At 40.8% G+C, this 22,720-nt stretch overlaps 1 protein-coding gene across 2 annotated transcripts in view; it reads left to right on the plus strand.

Moving 5' to 3' along the window:
• The window catches only part of TPP2 (tripeptidyl peptidase 2), a 2,672,548-nt gene that overhangs the window by 96,453 nt on the left and 2,553,375 nt on the right, over positions 1-22,720 (plus strand). For both annotated transcript variants that reach the window (XM_044071246.1, XM_044071247.1), the window contains exon 2: positions 7,018-7,146. In XM_044071246.1, coding sequence (XP_043927181.1) covers positions 7,018-7,146 — 129 coding nt within the window. The remainder of the gene's footprint in view (positions 1-7,017; positions 7,147-22,720) is intronic.

A 22,720-nucleotide genomic window follows, 5' to 3' on the forward strand; every position in this document is an offset into this window, starting at 1 on the left:
TAGTTTAACAGACTATTTCCATGTACTCTTTATACTGACATACATATTCTAATACATCATTCTCCCAATTAAAGAGGCTATTCTCTGTTAGGTTTTTGTTGATCTTTTTGTTAATTAGTAATGTTTTGGATTTATTATGATTAAGTCTAAGCCCTGAAATTCTTTCAAACTTGCTTAAGGTATTTGTAACGTCATGCAAAGAACCATCAATATCACCCAACGTTAACATATCGTCAGCAAATAATTGTATCTTAGGACAATAGTCCTTATTAACTTGAAGGCCTTTTATATTTTGCTTGTTTCTGATATATGTAGCAAAAGGTTCCGTTGAAAGAGCAAACAGTGGTGACAAAGGAAACCTTGTCTAATTCCCGTGAGAATTTCTAGTAGTGAGTATAGACATGGTCCGATTTTTACATAAGTTTGTGTTTCATTGTAAATTTTCATTAACAAGTTGACAAAATCTGAGGAGAATTCTTCCATGTTGACTTGAAATCTACTGAGAACTTACTTATCATGGATGTACAACGTGTATTAAGCACTATTTTTAAAAACCCCAAACTATTTTCAAACACATAAATGAAACACAAACTTAACTAAACCATCCATTCACCACCTCTCCAAGACCAAAAGACACAAATTATCCATCTCTGCTTAGAATATAGTATAAAAACAAAAAAGAAAAGCATTATGAAAGCAACTAAAGAAATCGGAGTCCATGAAATGTACATTAAAATGAGTGTCCAATATAACTGAAGCTATATGAATGTCCAATATAATAGCACCTCTGATAAGTAGATATGTCAGAAATGCACATCAGATCAAAGTATGTATAAACATTAGAAGCTGAAGGTTAAGAAGATGGTCAGTATTTCCAAAACTTTTCATTAAACATCAGATGTTTTAACCATTTTGTCAGTTATCTAACATTTTTCATGCAAGGATCTGTTGAACACACATATATACACACACACACACACACACACACACACACACACACACACGTATTACAAAAAAAAGCCTCACAACCCTCTGTTTAGTTACTAAAGGTTTAGTTATGTAATATAAGTCTGATGTTAATATGCATAATGAGTTTTCTAATGCAGCTCCTAGTTCATTTGAGGTCATTTAGTTACTAAAAGTGTCATTGAATTTGTAGAATGTATGCATCTATAAAAGAACATAGGTGTTTTCAAAGGAGTAACACCCTTTTTTATCAGAACTAATTATTTACCATTTAAAGTATCTTAAGTGAAGGATAACTACATTTCAAGAGAAAAGAATTCTAAATACAGTCATTTAACAAGTCGAAAAGGTCAAGTGATGTTATCACTGTTGTTTCCTCAAGCTGCAGCTTCATAAACTTGTTAAAAAATATCTAAATAGGCTCATGCACAGGTTGTCTCTAGTGAGGAAAAAAAAGTTTTTTGGTGGGAAATCAAATCTTGAAGCTTTGGGTTTACAGAAAGCAAAAAAAAAAAAAAAAACACTCAAGCTGCCTTGTCAGTGCATGTCATGAATCTCCACAATGAGAACAGTCACACAGACCACCAGTTTCCTCACAAAACATCGTCATGAAAAAATTAACCCTTTCATATAAAAACAGCTATTTAGAAGTAACAGCTGCCTCCAAATCAGAAATCATTTTATAACGTTTCGGTCATTTACCCACTAATTAACCAGACTAGAGGGAAAAACAGAACTGTGTGTGTGTGTGTGTGTGTGTGTGTGTGTGTGTACGTACGTATATGTATATATATATATATATATATATACACGTGTGTGTGTGTGTGTATGTATATATATATATATATATATATATATATATATATATATATAAACTTATTAGCCATCTATAAAACACCATTAATGTACTGTATTAATGTTTATATGTGTCTAAACAAAGAGTCTAAAACATCTAGTTAGAAACACTAATCAGAAACATATTATTACCCCACCACTGACGCCGTAGAAGTCAAATTATACTATTACTGAAGAATTAGAAGACATATCATTTTGTAGTTATTTAAAAGGGAAATGTACGTAAAGTACTTATAGTGGGGAAAAGAGAGAAAAGGAACATTAGCAACAAAAAGAAATGGGAAGAAAGAGAGAGAGAAATAGAGAGAATGTTATTTAAATACGTAGTACTATATGTAATTAGAAGTAGAAGATATATAAAGGAAAAGAGAAAGTTAATAATAAATATGATTCACATTACAGTATAGAGATTTTTCCAGAATCAAATATATTAGGATTCATAAAATAAAACATTTAAAATTAGAAGGAATGTATTCATTTGTCCTTTTTTTCTTAGTTTTGTTTGCCCCTTCCTTCACAGATCATCCATTTTTGTTGCCTGTCTCTTCAAATTCTGGGATGACCATTCCATTTTCTTCTGTGCCCAACAGTATTTTCTTCTTTTGGATAAATTCTGTTGCTTCTTGTAGGGAATCAAAGATCTTCACTCCTTCTGGCAAGCTGATTTTTATTCTTACAGGAAAAAGAATTTGAGCTTTAATATTGGCTTTTTTCAAGGACTTGGAGGAACACACTCCTTTATTCTGGATATGACTGTAGAGGTGTAGTCATTGTCAAAACGAATAACTTTTTATGACTGTAGAGGTGTAGTCATTGTCAAAACGAATAACTTTTTCACCCATCTTAGTCCAAGCTGATTTTAGCACAAGTTCCTTGTCTTGTGAGGAAAGAAATTAACTATAATAGACCTGGGATTAGATGAATTCTGAGACAAAGCTGGATTTGCCAGGGACGGATGAGCCCTCCCAATTCTAAGATGGAGGGATTCAGGCATGTTTAGTGCTGATGAAAACCACTTATTGAGGAATTGAATCATGTTAGCACCCTCTTCTTTCTCAGGAATTCCATGTAGTCTTGTGTTATTCCTCCTTGATCTACTTTCAAGGTCTTCCAGTTTCTCAATCAGCCTGGTGTTTTGTTTCAGAAGAAATTAATTGTGGTGATCATTTTCTGTCACTCTAGTATCCAGGTCATTTATTGTTTCCTTTAAGGCAAGAATAGTTTTTTTTACTCTTCCATTTAGAAGTTCCAGTTGTTTACTGCATTCTTGTTTAATAGTATCCATTTTGTTTTCAAATGTGTCCATTTTTAGTGACAGTTCTTGGATGTTTGTTATTATAAGATGTAGTTCTTTCTTCACTGCACTCTCCTGGTGTGGGTTCTTCACGTTGCTCATGCTTTTAGTGACAGTTCTTGGATGTTTGTTATTATAAGATGTAGTTCTTTCTTCACTGCACTCTCCTGGTGTGGGTTCTTCACGTTGCTCATGTTTTTAGTGACAGTTCTTGGATGTTTGTTATTATAAGATGTAGTTCTTTCTTCACTGCACTCTCCTGGTGTGGGTTCTTCACGTTGCTCATGTTTTTAGTGACAGTTCTTGGATGTTTGTTATTATAAGATGTAGTTCTTTCTTCACTGCACTCTCCTGGTGTGGGTTCTTCACGTTGCTCATGTTTTTAGTGACAGTTCTTGGATGTTTGTTATTATAAGATGTAGTTCTTTCTTCACTGCACTCTCCTGGTGTGGGTTCTTCGAGTTGCTCATGTTTTTAGTGACAGTTCTTGGATGTTTGTTATTATAAGATGTAGTTCTTTCTTCACTGCACTCTCCTGGTGTGGGTTCTTCACGTTGCTCATGTTTTTAGTGACAGTTCTTGGATGTTTGTTATTATAAGATGTAGTTCTTTCTTCACTGCACTCTCCTGGTGTGGGTTCTTCACGTTGCTCATGTTTTTAGTGACAGTTCTTGGATGTTTGTTATTATAAGATGTAGTTCTTTCTTCACTGCACTCTCCTGGTGTGGGTTCTTCACGTTGCTCATGTTTTTAGTGACAGTTCTTGGATGTTTGTTATTATAAGATGTAGTTCTTTCTTCACTGCACTCTCCTGGTGTGGGTTCTTTGAGTTGCTCATCTTGAGATCTCCAGTAGAAAACTTCTTGACAGGAATAATTAAAAAATTATCTTGAATATGTATTAAGTTTTAGAAAATAAGAGTCTATGTTAATCTATCTTTTAGTGTACTTTTAGTTATTCTAAAATATTTAAGTACATTTCCTGTCAGGATATTAAAATCTAAGCACAGCTATGAATTTCTGTTTATCAGACTGGCATCTTGGCAACGCCCTCTATCCTGTACTTTCCTTGACCTATCAAAAGCTTTTGATATGGTTTCCCATCGCAAGCTTCTAAACATTCTCTTTGAACTAAACATTTGTCAATCTACTCTTACCTGGTTCCAGGATTACCTTACTGGATGCCAGCAAGCAGTCTCTTGGCAACAGACTGTATCACCCCTTCTACCAGTGACTCTAGGTGTGCCCCAAGACTCAGTCTTAGGCCCACTATTATTTTCAATATTTACAAAACACCTACACACCTTAACCCCACAAGCCTCTGTCATCCAATATGCAGATGATTCGACAGTGATATGTGCTGTTCTCTCAATCCAAGAACTGCATAATTTAACACAACAATCTTTCCTAGCAGTTGAGACCTGGCTTACAAACACTCAACTAATTTTAAAAAACAAACTTATGATTTTCTAACCATCTAAATCAGCCTCGCCCATTAACACTTTCAAAATTGTATCGCTAAACAACACCATCTCCCCATCACCAAACTCTCGAGTCAGAATTGATTGCAACTTAAAATTTGACATTCATATTGCACAAAAGGTAAAAGAAAAGTACTCAAAACTCTGAACATTGTATAAGAACGAACACTACTTCACTAAAAATACTAAAGCTACCATTGCCCAATCCCACTTGATCTATAAAATGTTGTACACAGCACCCATACTCACAGATCTAAAAAATCAGAGATAGCAAAACTTGAATTCTGTTGTAACAAAATTGTTAGGTATGCTACAAACCTACGAGCTAGAGCTCACCATTGTTAAGCACTCAAGCAACTCAACTGGCTAGAGCTCCCCCATCTTCTTCCTTACAACCAGTTAACTCTGTGAACCTGAGAAAATACCTGCCCTACAAATATTACTTCAACCATATGCCACTAACGGTACCTTACGCTCCACTAACAAATGCCACCTAAAAATCAATTTAACCAAAAATCAAGCAGGAGATTCCCTCTTCTCAAATTATATAGGAAAAATCTGGAATGCACTACTGGAAAGCATTACAACTATTACATCACTAGCCCAGTTTAAAACAACACGCCACGTATTAAATAAATGACTATGTCCTTCCTCTGCTCCTGACTATCTTCCCCTCTGATGATGATGCTACTACCTTGCTTCACATACTGACTAAACCATTTCCCTCTGTCCATTCTGTTACGAATGTCTCTTTCTTTGCATACCAACATTACACAAGACTACAACATTGTAGAGCTAATGAAATATTGACTTGACATTTCATTTTCTTTGTTCAAAAACTGTAATGTCAGATTGGTGTATTTATTTCCACAGAAATGTATAATGATGTAATGTCTCTCTACTTATGTTTAATCTTTTGTTTCTTATTGATTTGTAAAACGTCATTGTGTATTTTATACACTAAGTAATCCAGTAATTACCTTTTTGTATAGATGACACTACAAATGTTTCTTAACTATTTTTTTTAACTTATTTGTACTATGTATACTAATGATATATTGTATTTCTATATGTTGTTTACTGATTTATTGCTGATTATTTCAATGTGGAGCTTTTCTCCCTGGGCCTCCACTGAAAAAGAACGTGTGTACAATCGAACTTTCCCTTGTAAACAACTGTAAGGTAAATAAAGTTAATTTTTTTAGTTGAGGTAGAATTTTGATGTGGGTCTCTTGCCAGTAATGTAATTTTCAGGTGGGCTGAATATGGCTCAAATTTATTAGTTTTTTTTTTTTTTTTTTTTTTTTTTTTTCATTTTAAGCAAAGATTTACAATTTTATTAGAAATGCTACTAACTTTAAGGGGTGGTTATGTATGTGTTTTATGTTGGCAGTACAAACTTTTTGAATAGGTGAAGATTACTTAATAGTACTAAGGAGTGGTGATCAGTGCTTGATGGTGAAGATGAGGTGGTATTAAACATCTGACATAGGTAGGTCGGTGATGCAAATGGTATGCAATTTGAGTCAGATAAATATAGAATCCTAATGGTAGACATTGTAAAAGGGTGTGGTAAAAATATGTAGCTGGTGCATTGCTTTTCTGATTTTATTGAGCTACGCTCTTGGCACATTTAAAAGTTTGTTTGCATCCGTAGTCCATTATCCATGCTACTAAAATTGCCCTTAACCCATCATATTTTCACTACTCAAAGATCACACTCGACAGAATACCCCAGCCCACATAAAACAATCCCTACATCTAAAGTAACATAAAATTAAATGTTTACATAAAACGCTGATGACTCCCTCAACTAGCTAAGTGTAAAATGGCAACACTGACAAAACACGAAACCAACTTTTTAATCTAACTGAAATAAATTAAATAATGAGCATAACTGAGCTAAATAGGAAACTAAAGAATCCTTACATAACCTTCACTACTCTGCTGAAAATTATCAAAAAATGAATTGAAACAGCAAAGAAATAAAGTATGTCAGAACTGAAGTAGGAAAGCATCCATAAAAACATTCCATGTACATAAACATTCCCTTTCAGTCACGTACAGTCAAGTGCCGTCTGCAGTGCTGTAGTTGTGCAGATTGCACAGTGGAACACGAGCAGAGGTCTGTGCAACTAATTTCTCTCAAGGTGAGCAAATTTTTTTCTGCAATGAATTTCTGCATAAATGGATCCAGTCATCTGTTTTGCCAGGCACACTGTAGAATTCTTTGGAACTATGCTATTCCAAAAATCCCATTGTTAAAGTACTAAGTGAAGTGTGGCCAAATGTTGCTGTGTGTGTGTGTTGCGATGGTATTTTGGGAATGAAACATTCATATCACAGCTTTGTCTTTTTCATTAATTTTTATACTATGTGAATATGTTACATAGCTGCATTTTATTGTGTCCCTGTTTTTCAGATAACAAGCGATGGAAAGCCGAAAATTGTTGACATCATTGACACAACAGGCAGTGGTGATGTTCTCACATCAGCTGTGGTGGAAACAAAAGATGGGGCAGTCTTGGGTCTTTCAGGAAGAACTCTAAAGGTATTACTAAAGCTGCTTTCTTGTTTGTCTGTCTGTTGCTCTCCTCCCCCCAAAAACTTGCTCCAGTACCAGATATTTTTAATTTCAGGCTATTTGTTTTATTATACTAGTATAAAATATGAGTTTGTCTTTTTTCCCTAGCCAAGAGTTCTGTCTAGATTGAGGCAGAAGTGAGAATAAGGTTTTTCCATTTCCTTTCTGAGTTGTTTCCTGCTTGGTAACTCTGGTCTGTTTAATAGACCTATTACGGTCTAATGTGGCATTGCTAAAAGTGTTCAACATTTTAGATCAGTGTTACAGTAGTGTTGAGCTATATAGGTTATATCCTTGCCTAGGTTTTCACTACCAGCCAGCTTTCAAAGCTTTATGCCACCTTTGATGTGCCCAGATTGCATTGCCTCTAGTACAGCTATATGGCAGTTTGGGCTCCAAAAGCTTTAGAGCTTTCTTGTTGCCAAAATGCTTTGCCTCTGCGGGTTTCATGGAACTGACATTTGGTTAGAAATCATGTCAAGGCTGGGCAGATGAGTACCTTTCTGAGGAAATTTTTTTTCTGAATTGTTTTCTGTAAGGCTTTTATTTTCATGCTGTTAAATATAATTTTATTGGGTTATGTTTCGGAAAGGAGTTTAACTTTTCTATGGTATATGTGAGAAAACTGTTCACTTTTTTTCTGTTCTGCATTTTGATGTAGAGATAATATGTGTGCTACAGGATATTGTGCTTTTCGGAACAGTCTTAAAAAAAACTTTACCTCAAAACAGATGTTCTTCGTTCCACATTGCTGCAGTCCTAACTATTCACCACGGTTACAGGTTTTATTTCCATACATTGCCCCCTTTCAAAGGCATGCCAGACGTTCCTCCTCCGCAAAGGAAAGAGGCTCACAAGCAAATTTCCCTGTTACTCCAAATAGGGGCCATTCAGCCAGTCCCTGTATCAGAAAGGGGCCTAGGATTTTATTCTCGCCTGTTCCTAGTACCAAAGAAGGGGAACATGTGGAGACCAATTTTGGATTTATCTATCCTCAACACTTATCTGGACATTCCAAAGTTCAAGATGTTGACGTTACAACAGCTTTTACCTCTGCTGGGCAAGGATCACTGGATGGTAACTTTAGATCTCAAGGAAGCTTACCTTCATGTGCCTATAAGACTAAGTTGCAGGAAGTATCTGCGTTTTCGAGCTGGAAATTTTCATTATCAGTTCTCTGCATTGCCCTTTGGCTTATCTACTGTGCCCAGAGTATTCACAAAGGTTCTGGCTCCAGTGATAGCTTACTTCAGGCTAAAAGGAATTCAAATCTATCCTTACTTGGACGACTGCCTGATTCTGGCTCAAGAAAAGGAAGACCTTCTACAGCATCTGGAATATGTTATAGCAGTGCTAAGATGCCTAGGGTATTCTGTGAACGAAATAAAGTCCAGTCTAGTACCCTCTCAAGACATGTGCTTTCTGGGTGTGAGACTGAATACAGCAGCCCAGATGGCCTTTTTAACCCCGGACAAACAAAAGAGTCTATCCCTTTACTTCCATCAACTATCTCATCAGTCCGTGCTGACTGCAAGGACAGTCATTCAAGCATTAGGGTTCATGGCATCTTGTATTCTGGTGCTTCCCAATGCCAAACTGCATATGAGGAAGCTGCAATGGTATCTCAAAATGTATGGACACAGCACTGCCAGGATTTGGACACTGTCATTCAAATAATACCTTGCCTTCAAAAAGAATTTTTGTGGTGGGCTCAGGAATGTCACCTAAACAAGGGACTCTCTGTGACCCGGCCAGAGGCGAGTCAGATTTTAACGACAGATGCCTCGGACATTGCTTGGGAGCTCATCTAAATGGAAAGTGGATACAAGACAAGTGGCCTGCCAGACTATAGCATCTACATATCAACATGAAGGAGATGTTAGCAGTCCAGTTTGCATTAATGGCTTTCAAGGAGTTTCTTCTTCCAGGGCAGGTGTTGATTCTAACAGACAACACAACTGTCATGTGGTACATCAACAAACAAGGGGAACACATTCTTATCCTCTATGCAGGCAAGCAATGATTTTATGGGAGACTGCGCTCAGCTTGCAACTAACTCTTCAGGCAAGGTTTCTGCGGGAGCACAGAACTCCTTAGCAGATGTGTTAAGCAGACAAATCATGGATCCCCACGAGTGGAAACTGGATCTTCATGTATTTCAGAAATTGACAGTGTCATGGGGAACTCCAGACATAGATCTGTTCGCTTCTCCACTAAACCACCAGCTGCCAAAGTTTTGCACAAAGGGGTTTCATCACACAGCTTGGAAAGTGGATGCTCTTTCTTTCAGTTGGAAAAATCTTCATGTGTATGCCTTTCCACCTCTGCCTCTTCTTCCAAAGGTGCTCTTAAAGGTCAGACAAGACAAGCCAAGGATGATTTTAATAGCTCCAGATTGGCCTCGGCAACACTGGTACCCACTACTAAGGAGTCTGGTAAGGAAGCCTCCATGGCCTTTACCTTTGATTCCACATCTGTTATCTCAGAAGGACGGTCATCTGCTCAATGTCAAGCTTCACTCACTTCATCTAACAGCCTGGCATATTCTGTGTTGAAACACAGCAGGTCTCAACTTCCTCAACAAGTTTTAAATGTGATTATGGAAGCTAGAAGACCTAGTACAAGGAAAGTGTACGCAGAAAAATGGAAGAGGTTTTTATTTTGGAGTACAGCAAAGAATTTGGAGATTTCTGAGCCTAATTTGAATGTGGCTCTTCAATATCTTACTGAGTTATTGGACAAAGGTTTGTCCTTCTCTTCCATTAAGATTCATGCTGCAGCAATTTCAGCTCACTATGATTGTGACCCACCATTGTTTTCGCATCCTTTGTTCAAGCAGTTTCTTAGAGGGGCAAAGAATATAAGACCCCCACGAGAGCTCCTACTCCTGCTTGGGATCTCAATTTTGTGTTGGAAAAACTTACTCTACAACCTTTTGAGCCTCGGCTACTGCTGAATTGAAATACTTGTCATGGAAGACTGCTTTTCTGTTGGCTATTACTTCTGCAAGAAGGGTGTCTGAGTTGCAGGCCCTTATGGCAGTAGAGCCCTTTTGATTTTCCATAAGGATAGGGTATCATTACGCACTAATCCTTCCTTTATGCCTAAAGTGGTTTCTAGTGTGGCTTTAAACCAAACTATTCATTTGCCTACTTTTTATGCAGACCCCCAAAATAAAGGGGAAAAGATTTTGCACACTTTAGATGTACATAGGCAATTGCGTTATTATTTAAGCAGGACTAAGGATTTTAGGCAGTCTCAGCAGTTGTTTGTTTCTTTTGCTTTGAGTTCAGAGGGCAAGCCTGTGTCAAAACAAACTATTTCTAGGTGGATTGGGTTTTGCATTGCATTTTGTTATTCCCATCATGGCAAGGAGATTCCAGCTGGGATTAGGCCTCATTCCACTAGGGCTACTGCCACTTCAACAGCATTTCTAAGGGGTGGCAACTAAGGATATTTTGGAGGCAGCTACTTGGAGTTCAGTGCATACTTTCTCTAAGCATTATCACCTTCCTCTCTACTCTAAGTCTAGGGCTGGTTTTGCCACAGCTATTTTGCAAGGCATGTTGTCAGCTCCTGCTTCTTTATGATTTGCCAGCCTCCCTTACCTCTGCTTTGGGATTCTACCCAATAGTTAGGACTGCAGCAATGTGGAACGAAGAACATAGTACAGTTTTGTACCTACCATAAATGTAGATGTTCGAGGATCCACATTGCTGCAGTCCAATTTACCCTCCCTCCTTCCCCTCTGTGTTTAGGGGTGGTTGTGTAGGTGAGGTTATATGCTGATATTTTTGTATATATTTTTGTATATATTGTACATATTTCTGGTACAGGTATATTGGGCCTTGTCTTTTTAGGGTCTTCTGACATCTGGGGCAAGAAAAGACTGAAGATATGGCGTCGGTCATGCGCATTAGTACCCTGACGTACTGACGTCAGTCTAATGCGCCCTGACCGACGTCAGCCATATACTCTGGTATTCGGGCCGACTGGACAGCGGACTACCCAGAGTACCTTTCTGAGGAAATTTTTTTTCTGAATTGTTTTCTGTAAGGCTTTTATTTTCATGCTGTTAAATATAATTTTATTGGGTTATGTTTCGGAAAGGAGTTTAACTTTTCTATGGTATATGTGAGAAAACTGTTCACTTTTTTTCTGTTCTGCATTTTGATGTAGAGATAATATGTGTGCTACAGGATATTGTGCTTTTCGGAACAGTCTTAAAAAAAACTTTACCTCAAAACAGTTTCCTGTTAGACATTTTGCTGACTCACTCCGACTCTGTGACAGGCTTGTGAAGCTTCCTTCCCAGCTGGAACATGCTCTATCTCCAATATTCTTGCTTCCTCTGTCTGCAAGAAGTTGTTGTTAGGGAGTCTGTGGATGTCTCTCTGGCCCCATCACTGTCTCAGCTGCTGATGGTTGACTCTGCCCTGGCCAAAACTATTTCCTTGGACCATTTGTCTTTTGCTGCTGGTCTCTGTGGTGTAACTCCTCAGGAAGCCACTAACAACTATGAGCTTGGCACACCCTCTGCAGGCTCTATGGTTGCCCTCAGCAAGAATGGGATAACCACTCTTATCAGGCTTTGGTAAAGGGAGGGGGTGATGGTTTACCACTTTGCTGGGATAAGGGGCCTGATTCTTGGGTTAGTGCTCCTGTTGTGGGTCTGTCCTTTTCCAGGGAGTCTCTGAGGCAGAAAAGGCAGATAATTAAAATATTTTTTCTCTCTCGTTTCTTTAACTATGGACAGGGAAGATTTTGCTGTGATTTGCTAAGGGATTGCTATCTGCTTTTAATGTGCTTGTTTCTCACTACTTTCTAATAGAAAACTAAAAATATATCTGATGTCAGTCTTCATTTATCCTTGACATATGGGTTTGGTTCGGAATATCAAAACCATCTTGGCAATTATACAGCATGCGACAACCAAAAACTTTCAAGCTTAAGTCCTACTCAGAATGCTCCTGTCCAGATATGGATGTGTTGAGATTGGTGGATCACTTCCTTGCAGCAAGGGGACACTCTTGTATGTCCTCTGTTCCAGCCCCTTCCGGTGCTGGAACCCTTCCTTCTTTCATCAGATCTAGTCTTCCTCTTCTGACCACGTCTGAGGCCCTGGAGATCCCAGCTTTGAGTTTCCCGGTGCCAGCTCTTTTGGTTCCAGCAAGATCTCCATCTCCATCTCCAGTTCCAATTTCTACCCTGAGTTCTTTGGCTCTTTTAGATCCGGAGAACTCTCGGGGACATATCTATGCTGCTAGTTCTGGGTGGGGGGACACAACTCCAGTGTTTTCGGAGCAGTCTGTGGACCTCAGGGCTTCAGCTTGCGTTGGCTGTACTCAGGCTTCGGCTTCAGGGACAGTTTCTTCAGAGCAGGGAGGGACCAGAGTTCTGAGGCAGTCTTTCTCAGTTCTGTGATCACTTTCCTCTTTAAGGGGGACCAGATTTCCAGGCCACAGAGAGGGCTCTGTCCACTATGGGCATTCAATTGTCTCCTCCCCTGTCGGAGCAGTTTCCTGATCCTTTCCCTCATCCAGAGCTTCAACTGGTTCAACACCTGGACAGCAAGCGCTGAAACTGTAGGAGTCCCCTATACAGGTCTTAACCTCTTCTGATACCTCCCCAGATCATCCCACTGAGGAGGTTCCTCAGAAGAGGAAGTTTAAGAGAAAACACCTGGATTCCCCAGAGGAATCCATCACAGAGGACACTGGTTTTGATGAAGGGAAAGGTTCCCCATGGTCACCCCTGGAAAATGTCTCACTTGGAGACATTCATGACGGTGCAGTGGTAGTATTGTCACCTCACAGCAAGAGGTTCTCTGGTTTGATTCTCTGCTGGGGTGCCTTCTGTGCAGAGTCTGCAATATCCTCTCTGTGTTCATGTGGGTTTCCTTTGGGCGCTGTGGTTTCCTCCCACGTTACAAAAACATGCATCTGGACCGTTTCTCCCTGGGCCTCCACTGAAAATTGGCTTCGTTCCAAGTCGGGCTTTCCCGGTAACCAAATGTTAAATAAATAATAAAATAAATATTCTTAGAGGGGTGGCTGAACATCACAAAAGCCTTCTTCAGAGGAGTGAGTTTACCTGAAGGCTTTCAGTGCTCAACCATCTACCTCTTGGGTAACTGCCACTGAGTGGATCTTGCAGCAGGTGTGGAAGGCTCCTAACACCATAGAACCCATTCTCAAGACCCCAGAAGAAATTCTAACTGCACCTGAGGATCATCAATTTTGGGCAAATAGGTTGGTGTTAGATGCCTGTCCATCCTCCTAAGAGTCTCGGATGATGGATAGGTTTGGCAAGTGGGTTTACGCTTCAACCTTTGCATTATGGTCCTTGATTCTCATGGCACACTTCACCAGACTTCAAAGGAAGCTGATTAAGAGCATTTCAAATTCATCCATAAGACTCATAGATCATGCAGCTGAAGGGATGACTAAAGCAGCAAGAATTGGGTGTAGCCATAAAAAGACATGCCTGGATGTGCTTGTACGAATTTGCAGAGCCATTCACGTCTTCATTCTTCAATGCCTCCTTTGACAGAGCTTCCCTTTTTGGCCCCAAAGTTCGAGAAACTTTTTCCATTTGTGAAAAAGATGGAAAGACTCATTCTGCAGTGGGTGTACATTTTTCTACCCTCAACGGCCTATCCTAGGAACCAGAGCAGTGGGAAAATGTAGTTCAGAAAGTCCCAAGGACCTTTCCAGGGCACGCGTGGCAGTGGCTCCCCTGGGGCAGAGGGTGGTGCTTTCAGTAGAACAAAAGACATAAGGAAGTCTGACCAGCTGTTTGTTTCTTTTTCAAGTACTAGAATGGACAAGCCAAATACCAAGGTTACCTTATCTAGATGACTAAAGATTGTATTTTCTTCATATACAACAGGTGGAAAGTTGAATTACCTGGCCCTGTTAAAGCACATTCTACCAGAGCCGTGGCTGCGTCAGCAGTGTTTCAGTCTGAGGCTTCCATGGATGCTATTTGTGCAGTAACAACATGGGCTTCCCTACATACCTTTTATTACTCATTACAAATTGAATTTGGCCTTTAGGGGAAGAGCGTCATTTGTTTCTATAGTGCTCAAGATTTATCCTTCCATGAGTCCTCCTAAAATCTCAGGTAGTTGGGGATAAATGAAGATTGGCAACATTATATAAAGAAGTTGTGTACTTACCATAATGTTCCATCTGTGTTGTCCATCGTCATTTATCCTTGACTTCCCACCCTCCATCCTCCTTCCATTTAGGTCTCTTAGTGGAAAGAATTATGGTCCTATTTATGCATTTTCTCATACCCAACACCAGATGTTCATCGTGCATACAGCTGCAGTCATAACAGATGGGTTATCCTGCCATCAGGCGGGTCCTCGGTCGGCCGAATTCCAAAGTCTAGGTCCGGCGTCGGTTGTCGTCGCTTCCTCCCTGACGTCAGTGCGGCAGGGATATAAAAGAGGCAGCCGACGCCATTTTCTTCAGTCTTTCTTGCCGCGCAGTGCCTGAAGCAGAAGCAGTTCGCAAGTGCCGGTCGGCCAGCTCCTGAGATTTACGAAAGTATTTCAGCCGAAGTCTTCTTGAAAGCTAAGTACCCCATTGGGAAAACTTTTCTTGCCTCAGACCGATGTCAGACAAAGTTAATAATTGCATTTCATAATTGCATTTCATGTGGGAAGCAAATACCGCATAAGGATTTCCACTCTTACTGTATACCTTGCTTGGGCCCAGACCACGACGTCTCGGCCTGCAATTTTTTTGTGCTAGATTCAACAAACGCACTATTAAGCGTCGGGCGGAGTTCACCCTTCACTTTTTTGGTAAAAAATTTAATTATATTATGTTGTCGGATACTCCGACTCCAGTTTTGAGCAAAAAACGCAAAGCTAAGGACCGACATATGAGGTCCGCACCACCTACTGATACCACGCTAAGGCCGACTACCGGTTCTCCGGTGCTCAGCGAGGCACCTACGCAGCCCCTGAGTACCGATGACAATGCATTACCGGTGTCTTCTGTACCCGAGGTCGCAGGCTCCTCGGCCCCCATTCCTACTACAGATACAGACGCCACTCCTGGCGGGGAAACTCAGAATGTAGACAGGCCTGCCATTTCTCAAGGGGTCTTCAGGCCTTCCTCCTTCTCTATTAAAGCCTTCACTAAATCTAAAACAGCCATGAAAACCAAAAAACAGGTTCCTCAGACACCCTCTCAAGGCACCATGCCTAAAAAACAGATGCTTAAAATGGCTGAGGATTTGATTACTCTTATCGGTGGTTCTCAACCCCCCCTCTGACAAAAGGCCCAGATTAGAGGAAGACTACCCTTCCTCAGATCAAGCTTCTATTACCTCAGAACTATCTGAGGACCAGGATTGTGCCTGTTCTCCATTCGAAGACTCTGATGCAGAGGAGTCTATTCCCTCGGTCTCCCCCCCTGAGGACTTCTCTTTTGGGGAAACCCTGCATACATTGAGGGAACACTTTCACTAGGAAGGCCAAGTTTACTCAGATTCCAAGAAAAGGCTCAGGGAATTTCTTCTGCTCCCCCAGCATAGGCCTTTGGCTATCCCTCCTGTTTTAGATATATTGGATGATGTGTACACAGAAGCCAGCCTTAATCCTGATTCTTTGCCTCCAGCTCCTGTTAAACCAGACAGGTATTACCGGGTTCCTGATTCTCACCAGTTCCTATATAAAAGCCATACTGCTGACCCAGAAACTATTTCACAGGGTCCCAAGGGAATTAAGGCCTCTACTGCTAAAACCCATTACCTTCAGAGAGAGATTCCAGATCTTTAGAAAGGTGGGGAAAAAGGTGTACACCTCGCCACTTTAACCATGAGGGCATTAAACTGTCAGTTCCATATGTTAAAGTATCAACAGTTTTTGATATCTCAGCTGAAAAGCAAGATGACACAACCAGAACAACCAGATTTAAAAGAGTTGCAGGATTTGTTGCATGGTGCAGAGCAAGTGGGTAAATACCTTGCAGTGTGGTTTTGATGCTTTAGAGGCCTCATGTAGAGCTGCTGTTACGGGGTCTGTTATACATAGGCATGCTTGGCTCAAAGAGCAAACCTTACCAGGTCATGTCAAAGCTAAATTATTAGATGCACCTCTTCAAAAAGATGTATTGTTTGGTGTTAAAGCAGAGGAGGTGCTAAAGAAAATGGAGGAAAAAGCAAAATCAATGCAAACAGTGAAAGATTTCCTGCAGGTACAGCCTCCACGTTTCAGCAGAAACTGGCCTTCAAAAAATTGGTCCTTTCCAGCCACGGACAGACCTCAAAGGGGCAGATACAGGCGTCTAAGGGGTAGAGGGCAACCTCAAGGATCTTTCAGAGCCAGACAGTGGCAAGCACCAACCCTAAGAGGTGGAGAAGATAGATCACAGTCTTTTCGAAAATGGACACAATGACTTCCCCCTACACCTGCCAAGCAAAGCTTTAATGGCAGCACCTTTGGGCGGAAAACTGACATTCTCAAAAAATTGGCATATTGTTACAAAAGACAAATGGATTCTGAACATTATAGACAGAGGCTACAGGTTCCACTTTCACACCCTTCCAAAAATGAGAGGCATGCCAAACCTGCCACAAAATCAAAGGGCAGAGGCACAAAAACAAATTTCAGCTCTCATGGACATGAAAGCAATTCAAGAGGTACCTGCAAAAGAACAAGGTCAAGGGTTTTATTCCAGACTATTCCTGGTACCAAGGAAAGGCAAAGATTGGAGACCTATCTTAGACCTATCCATCCTAAACACATATCTACAGGTGCCAAAATTCAAGATGCTCACATTACAGCAGCTTCTTCCCATGCTGGGCAAGGAGTATTGGCTGGTAACATTGGACCTCAAGGAGGCATACCTGCATGTCCCTATCAGACAAAATTGCAGAAGATACCTCAGATTTCTTGCAGGTTCAACCCATTACCAATTCTCTGCATTGCCCTTTGGCTTATCTACTGCGCCCAGAGTGTTTATGAAATGCCTGGCATCAGTAATCGCCTTCTGCAGACTACAAGGGATACAAATCTACCCATATCTGGATGATTGCCTGATCCAAGCAGACAGCAAGGACATACTACTGCAGCACCTGGCATTTGTAATAAAACTGTTGAACTTCCTGGGATACACAGTCAACAAAAAGAAATCAAAACTAATACCCTCTCAACAAATAATTTTCCTGGGTGCCAGCTTGGATACAACCACCCAGATGGCCTACCTCACGCCAGACAAGCAAGGGCAACTGTCTCAATACTTCAGAAAAATGGCAACTTACACCAGGCTAACTGCAAGGAAAGTCCTGCAGGCTCTGGGATTCATGGCATCTTGCATCCTACTAATCCCATGTGCAAAGCTGCATATGAGGAAACTTCAATGGTACCTAAAAAACTTATGGTCTCAACACAGCCACAGCTTGGAAGCAATTATACCACTCATTCCATGCCTTCAAAAGGAATTTATGTGGTGGGCTCAAGCTTGCCAAAGAAACACAGGTCTTCCTTTCTGTGTACCTCAAGCAACTCAAATCGTCACAACAGACGCCTCAGACTATGCCTGGGGAGCACACATGACAGATCAGTGCATTCAGGGAAAATGGGCACGAAAAGAGAAGCTCCTTCACATCAACCAAAAGGAAATGCTAGCCGTGCAAAAGGCTATTATGACCTTCAAAGACCTACTGCATCCAGGCCAGCTATTGATAAGGACAGACAACACCACAGTGATGTGGTACATAAACAAACAGGGGGGAACTCATTCATACCCCCTGTGCAGGCAAGCCATGACCCTATGGAACACAGCACTGGAATTGAAAATTCAACTACAGGCACAATTCCTGCCAGGGAAGGAAAACACACGGGCAGACAATCTAAGCAGAAATATGACAGATCCACACGAATGGAAGTTGCATCCTCAAATTTTCACAAAGATATCTCAGGCATGGGGACAGCCAGACATGGATCTCTTTGCTACCCACAGAAATTGCCAGTTGAAAAAATTTTGTTCAAAGACCTATCATCCACAGACCTGGAAAGTGGACGCACTTTCCTTCAATTGGGCAGCATTGACAGTCTATGCCTTCCCGCCTCTTCCTCTGCTGCCCAAAGTTCTATTAAAAGCCAGAGCAGAGAGGCCAAAAATTATTCTCATTGCTCCAGACTGGCCAAGGCAACACTGGTATCCACTCCTGAAGAGCCTGACACATTCCCCCCCATGGATCCCACCTCTAGTCCCTCTTCTGTTGTCCCAGCACAACTACAAAACTCTTCACAGCCATCTCAAAACTCTAAATCTAGCTGCATGGAGAATTCCTTGATTTCCCAACAATTTCTCCTCTCCAAGGAGGTGCAGGATGTCATCTTGGAGGCCAGAAGACCTTCTCCTCCGCCAAATGGAAACGATTTTGTGCCTGGAATCAAAAGAAGGGACAGAATCCTTGGGTAATAAATATACCTCATTTTACAGTACCTAGCTGAGATGTTAAACAATGGACTTTCCTTCTCCTCCATCAAGATCCACGCTTCAGCCATTTCTGCACAATACAACACAGATCCTCCTTTATTCTCTCATAAGGCAGTTCCTCAGAGGGGCAAAGAATATAAAACCCCCAAGGAAACTACCAGTCCCTGCTTGGGACCTCAACTTCGTATTGGAAAAGCTGACCCTTCCTCTCTTCGAGCCAGCTTCTTCATCAGAGTTACAGTACTTGTCATGGAAAACGGCCTTTCTTCTGGCTATCACCTCAGCTCGCAGGGTTTCGGAGCTACAGGCCCTCATGGCTGTGCAACCATTCATCATTTTCCATCAGGACAGAGTTTCCTTACGAACCAACCCTACCTTTATGCCAAAGGTAGTATCCAGTGTAGCTTTGAATCAGACTATCCACTTACCTACCTTTTATCCTAATCCACAAAACAAAGGGGAAAGACTACTTCATTCCTTGGACATTCACAGACAACTTCATTATTATTTGGACAGGACAAAGCCATTCAGGAAATCTGAGCAACTCTTTGTGTCCTATGCTGCAGGTGCTCAAGGAAAGGCTATTTCCAAACAGACAATTTCAAAATGGATAGCCCACTCCATACGCTTTTGTTACTCATTTCATGGAAAAACTGTGCCTGCATGCATCAGATCCCACTCCACCAGCGCCACAGCTACCTCTGCAGCCTTCCTCAGGGGGGTCCCTACCAAGGATATTTTGGAAGCGGCCACCTGGAGTTCAGTGCACACTTTTTCCAAGCACTATCACCTCCCTCTGTACTCTAAATCTAGAGCGGGCTTTGCCACAGTAGTCCTGCATGGCATCCTAGCCCCTCCTAGTTCCACTTAGTGCCTACCACCCTTACTTAGCTTTGGGATTCTACCCATCTGTTATGACTGCAGCTGTATGCACGATGCACATGGTACAGTTTTGTACCTACCATAAATGTAGATGTTCGAGTGCTCATACAGCTGCAGTCCAGGTTTCCCTCCCTCCAACCCCTCTTAGGACAGGCCTTATGACAAACCCTTTTCATATAACCTTTTGGGGTATTCTTTTATGGTGTATTTGCTTGCAACTACTGTTTTTGATTTATCAACATTGCATTTTTGCATAACATTATGTTTGCCTACCTTCTGGGGGCACCTGACATCTGGGGCAAGAAAAACTGAAGAAAATGGCGTCGGCTGCCTCTTTTATACCCCTGCCGCACTGATGTCAGGGAGGAAGCGACGACAACCGACGCCGGACCTAGACTTTGGAATTCGGCCGACCGAGGACCCGCCTTACGGCAGGATAACCCATCTGTTATGACTGCAGCTGTATGAGCACTCTAACATCTACATTTATGGTAGGTACAAAACTGTACTTTATGGTCCCTCTAAAGATGTTAATCGGATTATACTTTGTCTTGTTCTATCTGTAAACTCGATCCTGGGTAAATTGGAAAGGAGCATTCTGGGTAGAACTTAAGCTTGAGAGTTTTTGGTTCTCACTGGCTGTAGCAACAGCCAAGTTGGTTCCAGTATTTGGAACCGAACCCATATGTCAAGGATAAATGAAGATGGACAACAGAGATGCAACGTTATGGTTAAGTACATGATTTCTTTTTTCCTTCACATTCTGACAATGATTTCTAGTCAGATGAGCACAGAGGAGATTGTGACTCTTCAGTTAATTCTGCTTAAGCTGAACAGTCTACTTCTGAGTAAAGTGTTAGATAATTCTGGTTTCCAACCAGAAGATTTTTTTTTCTGACACTGTTGGCAAAATGAGTGAATTATTGCAGTGGAAATAGAATAAAATCCTTATGTCCCAGCAGAAGTATTATGATTTGCTACAACTGGAGTTTCTTCAACCTGCAGCTGTTCCTCCTATGTTGTCTGCCTTTGAGGATGTTTTCTTAACAGCTTGCATTTTGCCTGAAAGTTGGTTCCCTGCCCCTATAAAGTCTGACAGGGTATATAAAGTTCCTCAGACACACACATTTTTGATGTCTAATCTCAAGTCTGATCATTCAGTGATGTTTTAAGTCTTCTACTGCTAAACATTTTGTGAATATTAATCCCATTCCACCTGACAATGAGGGAATGCTTTTGACAGATTGGCAAAGAGAGTTTATTCTTCTACTTTTAACATGCCAGGCTGACATTTTGAAGTTTTTACTGGATCCTTCTGACATGAGAGAGGTAACTGTAAACCCTCTTATTTCTGAGGTTAAAAATTATTTAAAATGGTCTTCACATTCAATCACTGCTGTAGTAGCCTTAGCTATATCTGTTATATCCTGCAAAGGATATAACAGCAGGCCAGCTTCCAAAGCTTCAGGACACCTACCACATGCCCAAACTGTCAAGCAGCTCAAGCTGGGCTGACTAAAGGACAATTTTGGGTGTGAAGCCCTTTAGAAATTTACTGCTGCCAAAGAGTACACTCTCTCTCTAAGGCTTTTGAGGATCAATGATTGGCTTGTGCTTTTCTTTGCTGGACAGAAGTTCCCTGTGTGGGGAAAAAAACTTCAGTTTTCTTACATTTTTTGATATTTTATTACTGTCCTTTTCAACAAAGTTATTTTAAAGCTAAGAGTGTTGTTATTTAAGGGACTGTCTCGACACTAAAGGGCTCTCATTTTCTTCTGTCAGTTTAAAAGTAGTATAAACTAACTGAAAACCATGTTTTCTGTGGAGAGCATGAGTTTTTCTCTGTTGTGGGGCTGCCATAGTGTTTTAAACTGCATTTTACTGTTTTTTTTTTTTTTTTTTTTTTTTTTTTTTGACAAAAAAGTAATTTCTGTGGACTAGTAGTTTTACCAGCAATTGTTACATGTTTTCCTTGGGGGGGAGGCACCACTTTTCCTTGGGGGGGGAGGGTGGCACCACTTTTCCTTGGGGGGGGGGAAAGGCACCACTTTCGTCTTGATCATGGAAAAAGTCTACTGGTCCCACCGTCGGTCCTTCTTCCAGATGCAAAATATAAATAGTTAAAGAAACAGCCTTTGCCACCATTGCAGGGTAGCAATTTGCCTCAGCCACAGGTAGGTGACTGTGCTGTGGCTGTTTGTTGTACCAAAGACTAATCATCTTTTACTCCATATCACTCCAGTGTAGCACCTACAGTCACTATGTACCAGGGGTTTTCCACATCCTTTGCGGCTGTTCGCCTCTTTCTTGCCCACTGAAGGGACTCTTTCTTGTCAGTCCTGGGAGAGGTAATGGGGAATGTTTTGTCAGAGTGCTGTGCCCATCCCTTTGGAAGAAACTGCTGCTTTTAGTAGCATGGTTGGCCCCATTTTCCCTGTCAGAAAGAAACAGATAAACATATATCCACTCCTAAAATGTCTTTGGATAGGAGTAGTTTATTGGAACTGGATAAGGGTTTAATTCAGGCTATTGATCCTTCTTGTAAGTTTCTGGTAAAAGAGGGATTCCTCATTTCTTGAAGAGATTAAAGATTCTCAATCTGAACAGGAAGATGAAGGGAAGGATTCACTGTTTTGTCCTCAGATTTTTGATTCAGACTGTGAGGAGAGCTCAGTTTCTAAATCTCCCTGTGGGTGTTTCTTTTTCTCTGAGACTATTGCTGGAATGTTCCAGTGTTTTCAGTTTGAGAACACTGAGGCATCTCAGTCCCTCAGAAAATATTGTGAGTTGTTGCAGAAAGATTTTCCAAATCCTACACCAAACTATCTTTGTCTGCTTTAAATGATGTGTGTCTTACTGCCTGCAGGTTTCCTGATAGTCAGCCAGCTGCCTCTAAAAAGGCTTTAGGATATATAAATTGGATAGAAATTTAGTGTTTTTGATTACCTCTTCAGCGGAGGGAGCAAAGTGGGATGAAAGGGGCAAGGTAATCCAAAGAATCTCTTAAGATTTTTCAGTTGTTCTTTAACAAATTGTCCAAGGGGTTTTCTTTCTCATAATCCAATTTTGGCAAAAAACAAAATAAACTGTCTAAGCAGAATTTGGGTAAATGTGTAAGAAGTGGTAAGGGGGGTTCAAAAAGGAAGTCTCAAACCCCCCAAAATCAAGGACAGTCCAACAAATCTGAATGACTG

Source organism: Protopterus annectens, chromosome 5.part0 (assembly GCF_019279795.1).
Source record: "Protopterus annectens isolate FY-2018-M chromosome 5.part0, PAN1.0, whole genome shotgun sequence".
Classification (NCBI taxonomy): Eukaryota; Metazoa; Chordata; order Ceratodontiformes; family Protopteridae; genus Protopterus; species Protopterus annectens.